At 42.2% G+C, this 17,699-nt stretch overlaps 1 protein-coding gene and 1 pseudogene across 5 annotated transcripts in view; both read left to right on the top strand.

The window, feature by feature from the left end:
• Positions 1-17,699, top strand: part of TYW5 (tRNA-yW synthesizing protein 5) — a 40,025-nt gene that overhangs the window by 16,229 nt on the left and 6,097 nt on the right. Inside the window, exons 1-4 of one of the 5 annotated variants that reach the window (XM_056534126.1) lie at positions 4-48; positions 6,724-6,849; positions 9,943-10,097; positions 10,169-10,238. In XM_056534126.1, coding sequence (XP_056390101.1) covers positions 43-48; positions 6,724-6,849; positions 9,943-10,097; positions 10,169-10,238 — 357 coding nt within the window. In that variant the 5' untranslated portion in view covers positions 4-42. The other 4 variants (XM_056534125.1, XM_056534127.1, XM_056534128.1 and 1 more) reach the window with 4 other exon arrangements.
• Positions 2,152-2,216, top strand: LOC130290070 (U2 spliceosomal RNA; annotated as a pseudogene).

Below are 17,699 nucleotides of genomic sequence, written 5' to 3'. Positions count from 1 at the left end.
CAGGCAATCACGTGGCCCCACACCGCCGCTCGCCGTCAGTGCATGGATGTTAGTAATAACCTAGGGACCACAGTCTCATGTCTATATCTCGTCCTCACAGCATCACGGAACAATACGATGCTTCCAGTTCAGGTCCTTAGCTCTAGAGCCATTGCAGGACTTGCGACCATAGTACAGCTGTGTGACTGAGGCTAAACAGGGGTCACGCGTTTTTTTTAGGTCACCTCGCCGGGCCTATGGCGCGCGCCCCAAACCACTTGATTAATACATATTGCATATATGTGACCTGAAGTAACCAAGGAGACTGGAAGCTAAGTCACGTGATTGCTGTGTTCTCGCGAGATTTCTCCCATCCGTGCTGTCAGTGTGTTGTAGGCACGCGGCCCGAGACTCAAAGTGTGAATTAAAGGTAGGAGAGGGATGCGATTGTGGTGCGGCTCCGTGGTGTGGTGATCGCATATCTCTATGGTGTGAACACTAAGGGGATCACAGCTCTGTCACTCTTTAGATACACTGTCAAGGCATGCTGGGAGTTGTAGTTTTGTCACATATTGGGGATCGGTGTAGTGTAGGAATTCTGTCTACCTCAATCCCCTTATCCAGTCACTGATTAGAGGAACTGGACAGTATTTCTACCTGACTGTTGCCCCCTTGAGCAGTGTTTCCCAACCAGGGTGCCTCCAGCTGTTGCAAAACTACAACTCCCAGCGGCTGTCCGCGCATGCTGGGAGTTGTAGTTTTGCAACAGCTGGAGGCACCCTGGTTGGGAAACACTGCCCTAGAGCATTGGTATAAACGTTTTGAGGGGTGTGACTGCACCCTGTCCTGGCTCCGTCTGTTCTCTGCACCTGATCACCCAGACTCCTGGCTTCCTTGGCTCCTGGCCTGGTTTCTATTTTCCCAAAATGGGAATCCCCTAGACCCCACTCACACCAGGCTAAGGATCCACTCAGAGAAACGTATCAAATAAATGGACAATGCATTTCGAGAGCACCTACCCCTCTACTTATCAGGTTCTATGTAGCCTCACCAGTGCATGATGGGGCCCAAAAGCAAACCAACATGTAAGAAGATTGATCCAGTAGACTCTGGTAAGGATTATGAAAGTGGCACAAAAACAAACAAACATTTTCACCTTATGCCCCAACTATTTATTGAGAACACACTGCCAACTTACTACGCTTGACATACAAAGGGTACATATGACCCCATACAGAGCACAAACCAGACCCCCTCTAAGGGTATGTTCACACTACGGAATTCCCCGCGGAATGAACCTAACATTAGTGTGAAGGGGTCTCCGCGAGACCCGTCCACACTGCGGAATTTATGCGGCTGACAATTCTGCCGCTGAAATTGTTCTGCACAAAGAAAGAACATGTTTATTCTTTGCGCGGAAGTCCTCGAGCACTGCATAGCCGTCAATGGTGACGGCGCAGTGCTGCGCAGTCCTACCACCGCCGGCTGCCAGTCTGAATCTCCGCTCGCTGAATTCAGCGAGCGGAGATTCCGTTCACACACTGTAGTGTGAACATACCCTAAATGAATAGAGACTGAACAACAAATAGCCAAGTGTCAAAGAGGCAGGGCCAGGCTGAGCAGCTTGGCCCTGCCTTTTTGACACTTGGCTATGTGGTGTCCCGGTACTGGACTTGGTCCCGTACCTTTGTCGCAAGTCCCCACAGTGAGAGTTCCTCCATGCTGGTAGGGCTTTCCGTGTGGGTTAACCCCTAGTCGCCTCATACTGCCATTTAGACATGTATATATTTAATATATTTTATGATAATGTAATTGATGTACAGTACCTTTGGTCACGTGATTTCTAGTGAATTGTGTTATGCTAGGTTTAAGGACCTTTGGGTCATGGTACTAGGTCATGTGATGTAACCATAATGCCTTGGTTTAGGACCGACAGGTTTGGGGACCAATAAGCTTTGATTCTGTATATAAGGGCACTTCATCCAATAATCTCTCTCTTAGTTCTGGACTACTAAACTGAGCAGATCTGTTATCAGCTACAAGACATGCTAGGCCTGAAGCCTTCCACTTCAGCTGCTTTCTAAACCGTGAGTTAATCCGACTCCAATCCTACGTGACTAAACCTAACCTAAACATACCCCTAAATTCAGTGGAACATCAAATCAGTGGAACATCGCTTCTCGGCCTTTTGGCTAAGATCAAGTTTAGTATCTGTTCTTATTAGTGGTTTAGTCTTTGGCCATTGATGTAGGATGGGGGGAGCAGGTGTACCAGGGCGTTCCGGGGCTGGTTCTGAGGAATCAGTTCGACGGCTGTCCTGATGTGACCAGTTTCCTCCGGGTCTTGCCATGAGGTAGAGGTGTGTAGAGTCGAGGTACTTCTGTGCCTCGGGAGTGGTGACCCTGAGGTGCCGAAACTCACTGCACCATTACTCTTCACCTTTGGCACTCACCCTTTGTATCCCCGCCTTCTGGCTAGGATCAGGGAAATTTTTATAGATCCGGCTGGATGTCCGGGCAGTATATCTGCACTTCATTCACTTATTTATAATTTTTTTTGTATGTCACTGCCACGTTTCGTGTTTTTCTTTGTTCACAGGTTTGGCAGGATGCGGTAGCCCTTCTGGGTGTCCCTCCTGGGGGTCTAGGGGAGGTGCGTGTGGCCATTAGGTTCCTCACCTCCCTGCAACCCCTGGGCATCTTGGCTTCGGTCAAGATGGCGTCAGTATACGGCTCCTTGGCTGATACCTTGGCTAACGCCTAGGTTGAAGCCAGGTGCATTTTCGGCCCCTTAGTAGCTTCGGCAAAAAGGGGCATCGAACCTGGATCCTTGCAGGTGCCTTTTGGCCTGGAGGTGAAGTGTAAGTTTTTGGGGGGTCCTCTCTCCTGTTGGAGAAGAGCTTAGCGATAGACCGCATCCTTTGTGCACGTTTTTTAGTCCGACACATTTGCACTTTTTCATGCACTTTGGGTGATAGAGAGCACTTGCCTTGGCTCAAAGTCCCAGCCAACCTGTGCGGAGCCTAAATCCTGGTCCTCTTGTAAAAGACTGTTTGTTATCATCATCTGCATAAAATCTGCAGTAAAGTTATTTCTAGTTTACTACAACTTCTGCTGTGGACAATCCTTTATTCCTCCCTATTGTTCCTGGGACGGGTGGCGGTAGGACATATACATTGAGGAAGTCCGCACCCTGGTGTCACGACAATCAAGGGTTAATGCTATACCCTGCAACACTACTCTGCAACACCCCTGTTCATCCTACATCCCCCAAGCTCACCACAACTAGGCATGCTAGGAGATGTGGTTTTACAACAGCTGGAGGCACCCTGGTTGGAAAACACTGTCTAACAGCTATCCAACAGTGGGGAGGGCGGGGGGGATATTCAAAGAATTTATCACCACTTTTTTTTGCTTTAGCTGCACCACATTTGCTTAAAATGTGGCGCACACTATTAGCCCACATATTCAGATATTTAGCACCATGTTAGCTAGTTTAATAAAAAATGGCGTGGTTAGGATTTTTGGGCTATGATCACCCTATTTTTAAAGGTTTAGCACCACTTTCTGGCACACAAAGTATCGCAGCTGATACCAAGTATACTTGGTGTTAAATTATTTGCTTTTTGTGCTATTTGCCCCAAATTTTCAAAAGATCAAACACTCTTCTGAAAATGAGGCGCAGTTAACACTCCTTGCGGTGCAATATAAAGAGCCCTAAAAACTCAAGTCTTTGAATATTCCCCCCAGTGTCTACTCTGCACCAAATACCGCTGACAGATTCTCTGGTGTATTCCTTTTTTGAACAGACTTGTACTAAAATATAATTCACTTTAATAAATAATTGTCAAATAATAAATAATTATCCAAATCTCTTTTTATTTAAATTTTTATAAATTGTTGAGGTAGTAATTGAAGAGCAAATGTTACCAGAATTATTATTATTTTTTACTTCTTCCCTTTTAAAATCCATAACTCTTTTATTTTTCCACCTACAAACCCATGAGGGCTTGTGTTTTACGTGAATAATTGTACTTTGTAATAAAATCTTTCATTTTACCATAAAATGTACCACAAAACCAAAAAATTATTTGTGAGTGGAAATTTGTAAGAAAATAGCAATTTTGCTGATTTTGGCAGTTTGGTTTTTATGCAGTGCATTTTATGGTTAAAGACCTTTTTATTAGACCTTTTGTAATATGGTTGTTCAAAATATTTAATAAAAAAAACGGTTCCTGAAATTCCCACTACTAGGGTTACCTTACCTACTGGAACACTAACCAGTCCTCCAGCAGCATCAGTTTGTCCATGCGTCATGGACAAGAGATGACTCATGGACAAGGCTGCATGAGCTCACACACCAATCACCTCCCACCACCACAAGGGAGGGACACGCCCCTTTCCCCTGAGAGGATTTATAACACTGTAAACTAACGAAAATAGGGATTTTTATAATAAATATACGTGATAGAGACATGAAGATTAGATGTACATGGTCAGAATTAGGTACTGAGTAATATAATAATTCTTATTTTTTCTGGGATCTGACAGGTACGCTTTAAAAAAATGGCAATTTATTTTTTTTGTTTTTTTTACAAAATTGGTATGCATAAAATTGACCTTTTCTAACCCATATAACTTTTGGTATAGCATTACACAGTAGGATCGTCTATTCCCTGATATAGCCTGCCTAAACTAAGCTACATCAGTGGATCAGCGGCAGGTAAGGTCACCCTCCTCCGCCATTTTAACTTACGGAACCCCCCACATTGCAGGGGTTCTGTGAGCTCCACTGAGCTACCGACAACTATCATTTTCAATTTAGATGCAGTGATCAGCATTGATCACGGCTTATAAAAGCTTAAAAAACCTTCATCAGCTGTATTGCCGCTGCCAGTCATTAACATTGAGTGTCTGGCTACTGACGCTCACCGCTCTGGGGCAAGCGCAGCTCCTTCACTCACTTCAAATGCGCTTAAGGATTCAGGGCCTATAGGTATGCCTTTGTCCTTAAGTACCAGGACACAAGGTGTACTTGTACCCCCAATGTCCTGAACGGGTTAACCCCTTAAGGACCAAGCCCATTTTCACCTTAAAGGGGTTCTCCGGTGCTTAAATATCTTATCCCCTATCCAAAGGATAGGGATAAGATGCCTGATCGCGGGAGTCCCGCCGCTGGGGACCCCCGGGATCATGCACGCGGCACCCCGTTTGTAATCAGTCCCCGGAGCGTGTACACTCCGCCCCGCAATGCAAGCCTACGGGAGGGGGCGTGATAGCTATCACGCCCCCTCCCGTAGGCTTGCATTGAGGGGCGGAGAGTGACGTCACACTTTGGATAGGGGATAAGATGCTTAAGCCCCGGAGAACCCCTTAAAGGACTAGGCCAATTTTATTTTTGCATTTTCGTTTTTTCCTCCTCGCCTTCAAAAATCCGTAACTCTTTCATATTTCCATCTACAGACCCATATAAGGGCTTGTTTTTTGTGTGACGAATTGTACTTTGTAATGAAACCTCTGATTTTACGGTAAAATGTACCACAAACCCAAAAAAATATGTTTTTAGGGAGGAAATTTAAATGAAAACCACAATTTTGCACATTTTGGAGGGTTTCGTTTTCACACTGTACAATTTACGGTTAAAATCATGTGTTCTTTATTCTGTGGGTTAATACAATTAAAATGATACCCATGGCTAGATACTTTTATTTTTTTGTACCACTTAAAAAAAAATTGAAAACTTTTTGTACAAAATCAGTAATCTAAAATCGCCCTATTTTGACCACCTATAACTTTTTAATTTTTCCAAATTTTTTACATTTACGCTGTTCACCGTACGGGATCATTAGCATTATATTTTGATAGTTCGGACATTTACGCACACGGCGATACCAAATATGTTTATTAAAAAAATTACGCGTTTTGGGGGTAAAATGGGGAAAAACTGACTATTTTTATTCGGGGAGGGGATTTTTCCCTTTTTTTTTTACTTTCATTTTTACATTTTTCAATTATTATTATTTTTTTTACACTTTTTATGTCCCCACAGGGGACTATCTATAGCAATCCTTTGATTGCTAATACTGTTCAGTGCTATGCATAGGACATAGCACTGATCAGTATTATCGACTATCTTCTTCTCTGGTCTGCTCGATCTCAGACCAGAGCAGGAGACGGCTGGAGCCAGGTGAGGGGACCTCCGTCCGCCATTACAGATGATCAGTTCGCCGCGGCAGCGCTGCGGGCGATCCGATCATCTATTTTATTCTGTGCATTGTACAGATCACGGCATCGGCAGGGTTAATGGCGGACATCTGCGCGATCGCGGATGTCGGCCATTATCGGCGGGTCTCCGGCTGCTGATAGCAGCTGGAACCTGCCGTGTATGACGCGAGCACCGCTCAGATGCTCGCGGTCATACACAGGACGTAGATGTATGTCCTGGTGCGGGAAGTACCGCCAAACCAGGACGTACATTTACATCCGTGGTCGTTAAGAGGTTAAAAGAGAGAGACATGGTGGCCCTAGAGCATTTCTGGCCCTGCCTGTCCGACTGTTGCAGACAAAGTTATGGCTGCATCACACTACTTAGCAGCTTTCACATACTGGGCATAGTTTCAGGGGTCAATTTTGGTGACAGTTTCTCTTTAAATATAGTGCACTCCATTTTTATGCCCAAATTCTGCCGCATTTTGCTCTTTATGCAGAAAAAAACCCCCCGTAAAGTGTTGATTTTTCCTTACAGACATTACTAACATGCTGGAATAATCTGACCTGTGCTGCTGGTATGGAGTTTAGACACACAAGAATCCCTGTGCCTGAATACTCTGATGTAGACAAACACCGTTTTCTACAGGAAATTTACAGTGCGGTAAGTGTTTATAGTGCAAATGTATAAGAGAAGAGTAGAGAAGAAAGGGATCTCCTGTTTTACCTATCTTCTTCAGACGACAAGCAGTCATACAGTCATTTATATTTTTTACTTTAACGGGTTGTCTCATAAGCTAACTATTTGGGACCCCCCTTCTATGAACCGTATTATATGGAAAGTCATTTATCCGAATAGCTGCCACCTAAAAATGCATTTCCATGGCGTCAAACAAATGCTTGTTTAGTACAATTAATGTCCTTTAAAGGAAAACTGACAGCTGGTTCACACACAACCCAATACAGTGGTCCATCAAGTTACAATATTAATTGGTTCCAGGACGACCATTGTATGTTGAAACCATTGTATGTTGAGACCACAACTCTATGGAAACCTGGTAATTGGTTCTAAAGACACCAAAATGTCATCCAAAAATAGGAAAAAGTGAGGATTAAAGAAAAATAAGTAGAAAACTAATATAGATAAAGCAAATCCTTTCATATAAAAGTAAGAAAGATCTGCTGGGAGCTGTAATCACTGTTGTCAGTGTTTCCCAAGCTGGGAGCCTCCAGCTGTTGCAAAACTACAACTCCCAGCATGCTGTCCGGGCATTCTGGGAGTTGTAGTTTTGCAACAGCTGGACGCACCCTAGTTGGGAAACACTGGTCTATGTAGAGGACAGGAGCTTCTTCAGGGTCCTGTACAGTACACACAATGTCCTAAAAAAGGAACATGGAGCCAACCACATCTGGTGTCCAAAGGAGCAGCTAACTCTGGTACAGGTAAAGTGTACAGAACATGTAATACCTCCCTGTACTGTAGGGGGCGCTACCAGACACCAGTCAGTGCATACGCTTCAGTAATACAGGTGTTTTACCAGTGAATGTCCATTCTGATTGGTCAGATCTTCCAGCCATTGACAGGTTAAGCAGATCTAAACTGTCCGTACATTGTATGTGGAGTCTGGTTTCAACTTACAATGGTCCAGAAAAGATCATTGTATGTTGAAACTATTGTATGTTGAGGCCATTGTAAGTTGAGGGAGCACTGTACTATAATTCCAAGGGGTTATAGTGCAGGTGAACCTGATTATAATGAGATATCACTAACCCCGATCCATAGTTCAGTTCCAGAGATACCTGTTGTATTAGCTGGCATTGCTAATCTGAAAATGACAGGTACCCAGCTTCCCTGCCTCCTTCTCCTCTGCCCTGATATGCCTGCCCACCTCATGAATATCCATGGCACCCCTTTGCCAGTGTGAGGTGGGCGGGCATATTAATGCAGAGTGAATAGAGACAGAGATGCGCAAAGCCATTTCCAGATTAGCAATACCGGCTAATACAACAGGTATGTCTAGAATCGGACCGCAGATCTGGGTAAGTGATACCTCATTGTAATTGGGTTCACCCACACAGTGCCAAAAGATTTGTAAACCAAATACAGAAGCTAAACTCATGTAATGCATCTGCCCTACCTAGTGAGTAACATATATAAGCATTACGGGGGGTATTTATCAAAGGATTTATGTGGGTTTTTTTTTCACGTAACTTTGGCGCAATACTTTGGCGCAGTGTCTTTTTGCGCCTAAGTTTGGCGCATCTTCTCCACCGTCATTTTTACAACTTTCTCAAAATCACACGGTCCTGTGTGTGATTTCAACTTTAGTCAGTGATTCATCATTTGCGCCAATCGATCTTTGGCGCAAATTTGATGCAAATCCCGTTTTTTGGGGGTTTTTTTGGCGCAAATACCCGCCAAGAAATTTTGCACATGGAAAACACACTTACCAATGTCAGAAAATGTAAAGGTATTAAAATACACCTCCAGGGCTGCTCAATACTATCCTGCGACATAGTTGTCTCTGAGGGACCTTCACCCTCCGTTGAGCCAGCATTGGACATGGCCGCACAGGTTCAGGAAAGGTAAACCCTAAAGCAGTGGTCTCCAACCTGCGGACCTCCAGATGTTGCAAAACTACAACTCCCAGCATGCCCGGAGAGCCAACGGCTGTCCGAGCATGCTGGGAATTGTAGTTTTGCAACATCTGGAGGTCCGCAGGGTGAAGACCACTGCACTAAAGTAACAAAAAAAAATAAATACTCAAGTTGAAAATAAAATCCATTTGACATGGTGGCTATAAACCCCACAAAAGAAAATAACTCATGTCGCTTGCTGATATACTGCAGGAGGGACTCCGAAATGGCTGCTCAACAGGGTTAAATACGCGTTCTCTGTGGTGGTAAGTTCTGTGTAAAAGGCGCTGTGAACAGCTGATTTCAACATTTCAGCCAAAATTGCTAACAACGTGCACCAAATGATAAATTTCATCCATGTCCACGAAAACCAAAGTGAAAAAAAAAAAGGGGTAAAAAGAAACTGTCAACAGGCAAAATTGATAAATGCCCCCCTATTTTTCTGTGATGTGACAGGTACACTTTAAAGGGGTACTCCGGTGAAAACCTTTTTTCTTTTAAATGAACTGGTCCCAGAAACGTAAACAGATTTGTAAATTACTTCTATTAAAAAATCTTAATCCTTCCTGTACTTATTAGCTGCTGAATACTACAGAGGAAATACTTTTATTTTTGGAACACTGTGCTCTCTGCTGACATCACGACCACAGTGCTCTCTGCTGACATTATTATTATAATAATAATAACTCTTTATTTATATAGCGCTCACTCCTATTTGTAGATGTTGTCCTTAGTGGGATTTGAACCCACAACCCCAGTTGCTGCAAGGTAACAGTGCTAACCACTGAGCCACTGTGCCTTAACCATTTATTAGCTAAAATGGACAGTGATGTCAGCAGAGAGCACTGTGGTCATGATGTCATCAGAATCTCCTCTGTAGTATTCAGCAGCTAATAAGTACAGGAAGGATTAAGATTTTTTAATAGAAGTAATTTACAAATCTGTTTAACTTTATGGCACCAGTTGATTTAAAAGAAAAAAGGTTTTCACCGGAGTACCCCTTTAAGACTGTTGTGTAAAACGCTGGTCTCAGTAAATTCCCTGATAGATGACAATATAATAACGTTTACAATGAAGTCACGAATTCAAGAAAAAATTGTCTACTTTTTCTTTCTTTTAGAGAAAGCCAGTTGTATTAAAAAACTTGAATTTGGGATCTTGTAAAACAAAATGGACCGTGGATTACATGAGCAAGAAGGGTGGAGGGCGAGAGGTAAAGATCCATGTGTCTGAGGAGCCGCAGATGGATTTTATTCAGAAGAATTTCATCTACAGGTGATGGACTGACAGTTTCTTTTTATAGTTTTATCTGTAGTTTTGCTGTTAACATGACTGCTCTATTTCAGGTCTCTTCCATTTGATGTATTTGTACATAGAGCAGCTGAGAACAAACACAAAGAGTTCTTTATCTCAGAGGTAATTCACAGGAACAACACTGTCAATTCAGATTCGTATTCTTTTCCATTATTACATTTAACCTATGAACATCATTTTTACCCCTTCGCTCATGACAGCACCCCTGGAGAGGACCTCCTACCGCAGGACAGGATACCTGAGGATATAACAATAGGACACGTTCTCCACACCTCGGTTCAGGTTTCCTGTCGTCCGGTAGGAAGCCTGAGTTTCCTGGCCCCCAGGCTACTGCTCTTTCTATCTCTGCAAGGAGAACATGGAAAGGGGATTCAACGTCCAAGAGTAGATTATGCTCTATCTCTTGCTGGGTGACCATCTCTTGCTGGGTGACATTTTAGAAAAAGCTTCTGATAAAAAAGAAGGGTTTTCTGCTCCAATCTAAAGCCTCTTATTCCTTTCGGGGCAGAAGACAGGCTAGGAGGCAGAATCCTAGACCTCAGGATAACAAAAAAATGTAAGTTCCTAGCAAGGGGAAGGGGTTCCTGTTTAACCCCAATAAACACTCTAGTTTCATGTGATCTGTGGTCATGATGTCAGCAGAGAGCACTGTGGTCAGGCTGTCAGCAGAGAGCACTGTGTTCCAAAAAGAAAATAATTTCCTCTTTAGTATTCAGCATCTAATAAGCACTGGAAAGATTAAGATTTTTTAATAGAAGTAATTTACAAATCTGTTTAACTTTCTGGCACCAGTTGATTTAATAAAAAAAATAAATAAATAAGAAAAAAGTTTTCCACCGGAGTACCCCTTTAAGGACAATATCTATTTCTCAACCTTGCCTTCTTCACAAGGTCCGGTTCATCATCCATAGTCCTCTCATCTCCACTTGACACCTAAGTCCCAAAAGCCTAAAGGTACAAATCTTGGCTCTTAGTTCTTGTTTCAATTGTAAACTGGCAGAAGATCCTTTCAGTTAAAAGGTTCATCATGGGTGCTTTGAGGTTAAATCCAGCTACAAAGATAACAGCTCCTCCCTGGGATCTAAATTTAGTCCTAGAGGCCTCTCAGGTGCACCCTTTGTACCCTTAGATACTCTCCCTATTAACATTCTTTTAAGATGTGCTTTCTTATAGCTATAACTACGGCTAGAAGGGTGGGGGAGGACCGAGCTCTTTCAGCTTTTCCTCCGTATACTAAAATTCTAGACGATAGAGATATTCTGAAAACTTTACCCTTTTTTCTGCCAAAAGTAGTAACAGAATTTCATAAAGATCTAGAAATAATATTACCATCCTTTTGCACTTATCTTAAAAATAATAAAGAACAAACCTTTGATAACCCAGATGTTAGACATTGCCTTTTGAAATATCTGTACTCTACTAAGGACTTTCGCCTGTCAGAAAATCTCCTAGTTAAATTTTCAGGTCTAAACAAAGGTAGATCTGCCTCAAAGAATGGATTAAAGCCTGCATCTCCATGGCCTATGTTTGTAGAAATCAGACCCCTCCTTTATATTTTTCTGCTCACTCAACTAGAGCCGTTGCAACGTCTTGGGCGGAGAAGGCAGAAGTTTCTCTTGAACAAATATGTAAGGCCGCCACATGGTCTTCTTGCCATACCTTCTTAAGACATTACAGATTGCAATTAAACCCCACTTCAGATATGTCTTTTGGCCACAAAGTGTTGCAGGCTATTGTCCCTTCCTAATTTAACTACTAGTCTAGTCTCCAGGGGTGCTGTCATGAGCGGAGGAGTAATGATGGATTACTTACTGGTAATCTGTTTTCCAGCAGCTCATGACAGCACCCCTCACTTAAAAAAAAAAAAAAGTATATACAGTCCTGGCCATAAATGTTGGCACCCCTGACATTTTTCAAGAAAATGAAGTATTTCTCACAGAAAAGGATTGCAGTAACACATGTTTTGCTATACACATGTTTATTCCCTTTGTGTGTATTGGAACTAAACCAAAAAAAGGGGGAAAAAAAGCAAATTGGACATAATGTCACACCAAACTCCAAATATGGGTTGGACAAAATTATTGGCACCCTTAACTTAATATTTGGTTGCACACCCTTTGGAAAAAATAACTGAAATCAGTCACTTTGTAAATGACTTCTATAAAAAAAATCTTTTCTTTTTTAATTTCTTTTTTTGTCTTGTCCACAGTGCTCTCTGCTGACACATGATGCCCATATCAGGAGCTGTCCAGAGCAGGAGAAAATCCCCATAGCAAACCTATGCTGCTCTGGGCAGTTCATGTCACAGACAGAGGTGTCAGCAGAGAGCACTGTGGACAAGACAAAAAAGAAATTAAAAAAGAAAATAATTTACTCTGTAGCATACAGCTGTTAAAAAGTACTGGAAGGGTAAAGATTTACAAGGTAAAGTCATTTACAAATCTGTTTAACTTTCTGGTACCAGTTGGTTAAAAAAAAAAAAGTTTTCCACTGGAGTACCCCTTTTAAGATCGCTCCACAGGTGTTCAATGGGATTTAGATCTGGACTCATTGCTGGCCACTTCAGAACTCTCCAGCACTTTGTTGCCATCCATTTCTGGGTGCTTTTTGATGTATGTTTGGGGTCATTGTCCTGCTGTAAGACCCAAAATCTTGGACGCAAACCCAGCTTTCTAACACTGGGCTGTACAGTGCAACCCAAAATCCGTTGGGAATCCTCAGATTTCATGATGCCTTGCACACATTCAAGGCACCTAGTGCCAGAGGCAGCAAAACAACCCCAAAACATCATTCAACCTCCACCATATTTCACTGTAGGTACTGTGTTCTTTATTTTGTAGGCCTCATTCCTTTTCGGGTAAACAGTAGAATAATATGCTTTACCAAAAAGCTCTATCTTGGTCTCATCTGTTCACAAAATGTTTTCCCAGAAGGATTTTCGCTTACTCAAGTTCATTTTGGCAAAATGTAGTCTTGCTTTTTCATGTCTCTGTGTCAGCAGTGGGGTCCTCCTGGGTCTCGTGCCATAGCGTTTCATTTCATTTAAATGTTGACGGATAGTTCGCACTAACAATGATGCACCCTGATCCTGCAGGACAGCTTGAATATCTTTGGAACTTGTTTGGGGCTGCTTATCCACCATCCAGACTATCCTGAGTTGACACCTTTCATCAATTTTTCTCTTCCGTCCAAGCCCAGGGAGATGAGCTACAGTGCCATGGGTTGCAAACTTCTTGATAGTGTTGCACACTGTGGACAAAGGCAAATCTAGATCTCTGGAGATGGACTTGTAACTTTGAGATTGTTGATATTTTTCCACAATTTTGGCTCTCAAGTCCTCAGACAGTTCTCTTCTCCTATTTATGTTGTCTGTGTGTGCCACACTAAGCATTAGTGTGGCACACACAGACACACAATGCAAAGACTAAGTGAACTTCTCTCCTTTTTATCTGCTTTCAGGTGGGCTTTTTATATTGCCCACACCTGTTACTTGCCCCAGGTGAGTTTAAAGAAGCATCACATGCTTGAAGCAATCTTATTTTTCCACAATTTTGAAAGGGTTCCAATAATTTTGTCCAGACCATTTTTGGAGTTTGGTGTGACATTATGTCCAATTTGCTTTTTTTCCTCCCTATTTTTGTTTAGTTCCAATGCACACAAAGGGAATAAACATGTGTATAGCAAAACATGTGTTACTGTAATCCTTTTCTGTGAAAAATACTTCATTTTCTTGAAAAAATTCAGGGGTGCCAACATTTAAGGCCATGACTGTATAATATTTATACAATTCATAATCAAATATAATACCAATGTTAGGGCCTCCTGTCAGAGTACTTTCCTATGAACCGAGGTGTGGAAAGGCATGTCCTATTTTCATATTCTCAGGTTTCCTGTCCTGCGGTAGGAGGTCCTCTCCAGGGGTGCTGCCATGAGCTACCAAAAAACTGAGTATCCCATCTTTATCCCATTATCTGCTTAGACCTTAGAAAGTCCATCATTAGAAACAAATGGCTCCTGACGTCCACAAACAGTGCCAAATCTGTCCATAGGGTGTGTGTGGTATAAAAGCTCAGTTTCACACACTTCAATGTAGTTTATAGGCAATACCAGACACGACCTGTGGGCAGATATGTCAGCTTGTCTGGAAGAACGCCGCCATATTCTGATCCTGTTTCGTCCATTTTTTTTTACTCTTTAGGTGACTCGATCACTGTAACCCATCTACAAAACAAATAATTTCCTTTGCCTTCCCATAAGTCCCCTAGTACCAGTTATTAAAAGAAGACCCTTCCTCTCTCAAACCTTTACTTTATATGTCAGTGGCTTTAATCAAGTGAAATCGTATTGCAAAGCTGCATTCAAGTGTCAAAGAGGCGTGGCCCAGGGTTCACAATGCCTTTGTGCTTCAATTCCTCTGCACTCTGATGCCCCACCCACTCTATTTGATAGATACACAAGTCTCGGTACCCATGCAGTGCATGCATGGTGAGTCAGTGAGGCTGATTCTCACCCTGGCATACTCACTGTGCACGTGCTGCAATCCACAATCACACACACAGGGAGTGGGGTAGGCATCAGAGTGGATAGTCGTTGCAGCCTCAGGACACTGCAGACCCCAGGCAACGCCTCTTTGACTGTTGAATGCAGCATTAAAATGCAATTTTCTCTGTTTTATTCTACTAACATACAAATAAAGTTATGTCATGTATCATTTCCTTCACACCTTTGTAACAGTGTTAACCCTAATGGACGTACAATTTTGGTAATCTGTTGTTTGGTAGCTGAGTGCGCTTAATACTCGGTGGGTCCTGGTTGCTATTAGCAACCGGGACGCTAGTCTAATGCCGAACATGGCCGATCGGGCTGATGTCTGGTATTAATCCTTTAGACGCCACGATCCAAGTTGATTGCGGTGTCTAAAACTGCTAACTCAGCTGGCTGTTCGGACCGCTCCTGTGAAATCGCAGTGGACAGCTGTTTGCCGATCTGTGCTCTGAAGCTCCAGTCAGCCATGGCAGGCTGGAGCAGTCGAGCACAAATAACACTCATCAATTTAATGCTATGGCATAGCATTATTCAGTGTATGCAATCTAAGGATTGCATGTAATAGTCCCCTATGGGGACTTTAAAAATAGTGTAAAAAAATTTAAAATAAAATTGTTAATAAATGTGATTTAACCCCTTCCCTAATAAAAGTTATACGCCGCATGCTTAATTGTCCGAACTATAAAAATATAAGGTTAATTAAATTGCGTGGTCATTGGTGTATATGTAAAAAAAAATACAAAAATACAGAATTGCGTATTTTAGGTCACTTTGTATACCCTCAAAAAAATATGAAAAGCGATCAAAAAGTCACATCAAAACAAAAATGGTACCAATAAAAACTACAGATCATAGCGCAAAAAATGAGCCCTCACACATCCCTGTATACGGAAATAAAAAGGTATTGGGGTTATAGAGGTTTCGTACAAAAAGTTATAATTTTTTAAAAGAAATAAAACAAAATGAAACCTATATAAATTGGGTATCATTTTAGTCGTATGGACCTACTGAATAAAGATAAGGTGTCATTCTTACCGGAAAGTGCACTGCATAGGATCGGAAGCCCCCAAATTTTACAAAATAGCATTTTTTGTTTTTGAACTCCTTAACAACGCAGGACGTATATTTATGTCCTGCGATGGCTCCCGTGATATAACGCGGCGTCACGCGGTGACCCCATGTCATATCAGGTCGGTGGCGGCAGCTCAGTCGGGCTGATAGGGACCACCGCAGCTTGAATCACCCCCCCCCCTTTTTTCTCATTTAAATAAACAAAAAACAATGTAAATAAAAAAATATATATATATGTGCTTCCACTGTTCATCTGCCGTGCATCTATTGCGCAATCTCCGTGACCCTACAGTACAGCTTCTATACGGGGCATCTACTGACTTTCTACTGTACTTCTATTCTGCTGTTGGTGGACATAGGAGGCCCGAGAAACCACTCTAAACTGCCTCTTCTGAAGTGGAAATGCTGCAGGGAACCGCCGAACTTTCTAAACCTTTGACTCAGGCTTATGCATTGCTGCAATCGGCGGAGCTTGACCCATTTGAGTTGGCCTTTTGGAAGTGGGCAGTGGGTCTGCCGGGTTTAACGGGGGAGCAATGGAAGGAAGTTGTCAAGTCCTATTATCCTACGGTGGTTAGCGCTAGAGATTTGCTTATTTAGGTGAGACTCATCCTTCGGTTATATTATACTCCGGTTAGACTATCTCGTATAAGTGTCTCTACTTCGGATGTGTGTTTTTGATGTCAGGCGGATGTGGGTACTCTTCTACATGCTATGTGGAGCTGTCCCTGTGTGGAACCCTTCTGGAGGGTGGTGCTACAGTATCTGTCGGATCACTTGGAATTCCCCTATGTGTTTTCCCTGGTTGTCTGTCTGCTGGAAGTTATTGATGACTTAGCCTCGGGCTCCCATAGGCGCCTACTTATTCGATTCCTTTTGTTTTGTGCTCGGAAAGTTCTTATTATGGCCTGGAAAGATACTTCAGGAAGTTGGGGATCCTCCGGGAATGTTTGAGTGAGTGTGTATAGTCTATGTCTTGTTTCTGTTTAGTGTCAGCTGGGGGTGGATCTCCCCGTCTGCTTGCTGTAATGGAGATGTGCTGAGGTTCACTTATTTCCCTTTTTTGAGGTGTTTGGGGTTCTATCTCCAGTTGTGTGTTATTTTATTTATATAATGTGTTGTTGTAACATAAAAGTTGTAAAATGAAACCTTTAAAAAAATTTTTTTTTTAAAGTTAAATTGGTGGCGTGAAAAACAAGCCCTCATATGGTTCTGTGGGTGGAAACATTGAAAGCCTTATGATTTTTTAGAAGGTGAGGTAGGAAAAACGAAAGTGCAAAAATGAGAAAACCTGTGGTCCTTAATGGGTTAAAGTTCTATATTGACATAATCTGATAAATGTTATACCTTTTACTGGCATTGATTTTGTAACAACTCCCCTATAACCTGTGTGGTTGTTGTTAGTTACAATGGATTTGGAAAATCTTTGGACGCCAATTGGTATTTTTTTTCTGGCAGTTTTTGGAATACTGCCACTGCAGTTTTTGAGCCAAAGCCAGAAGTGCATTCAAAAGGAATAGGAAATATAAAGGAAGGACTTATACTTCTTCTCCCTTATGGATCCACTTCTGACTTTGGCTCAAAAACTGCAGTGGCAGTATTCCAAAAACTGCCAGAAAAAAGTGGAAACTTAGCCTTAAAAAAAAAAAAGTTTTTCATAATCAATCTGCACTCAACACTCTATAATAAGACTATAAAAACAAAATGTGTGAGATAAAAACTGAAGAGATTTTTCCCACAGCGACCAATTAGAGCTCAGCTTTCACTTTACCAGAGCTCATTATAACAGCTGAGCTATGATGTTGCTGTGGGCAAAATCTTTCCAGTTTTTATCTCACAAATTTTCATAAATCAGGGCTACAATGTTAGAAATTTTTGTTATTTTATTGAAGGAAAAACTAAATGACATGCAGTGACATAAGTATGCAGACCCCTTCCGTAGTACTT

The sequence above is a fragment of the Hyla sarda genome, chromosome 8, assembly GCF_029499605.1.
Source record: "Hyla sarda isolate aHylSar1 chromosome 8, aHylSar1.hap1, whole genome shotgun sequence".
In the NCBI taxonomy this organism is placed as follows: domain Eukaryota; kingdom Metazoa; phylum Chordata; class Amphibia; order Anura; family Hylidae; genus Hyla; species Hyla sarda.
The sequence above is the reverse complement of the archived record's forward strand: the minus strand, read 5'-3'. Positions and strand labels throughout refer to the sequence as shown.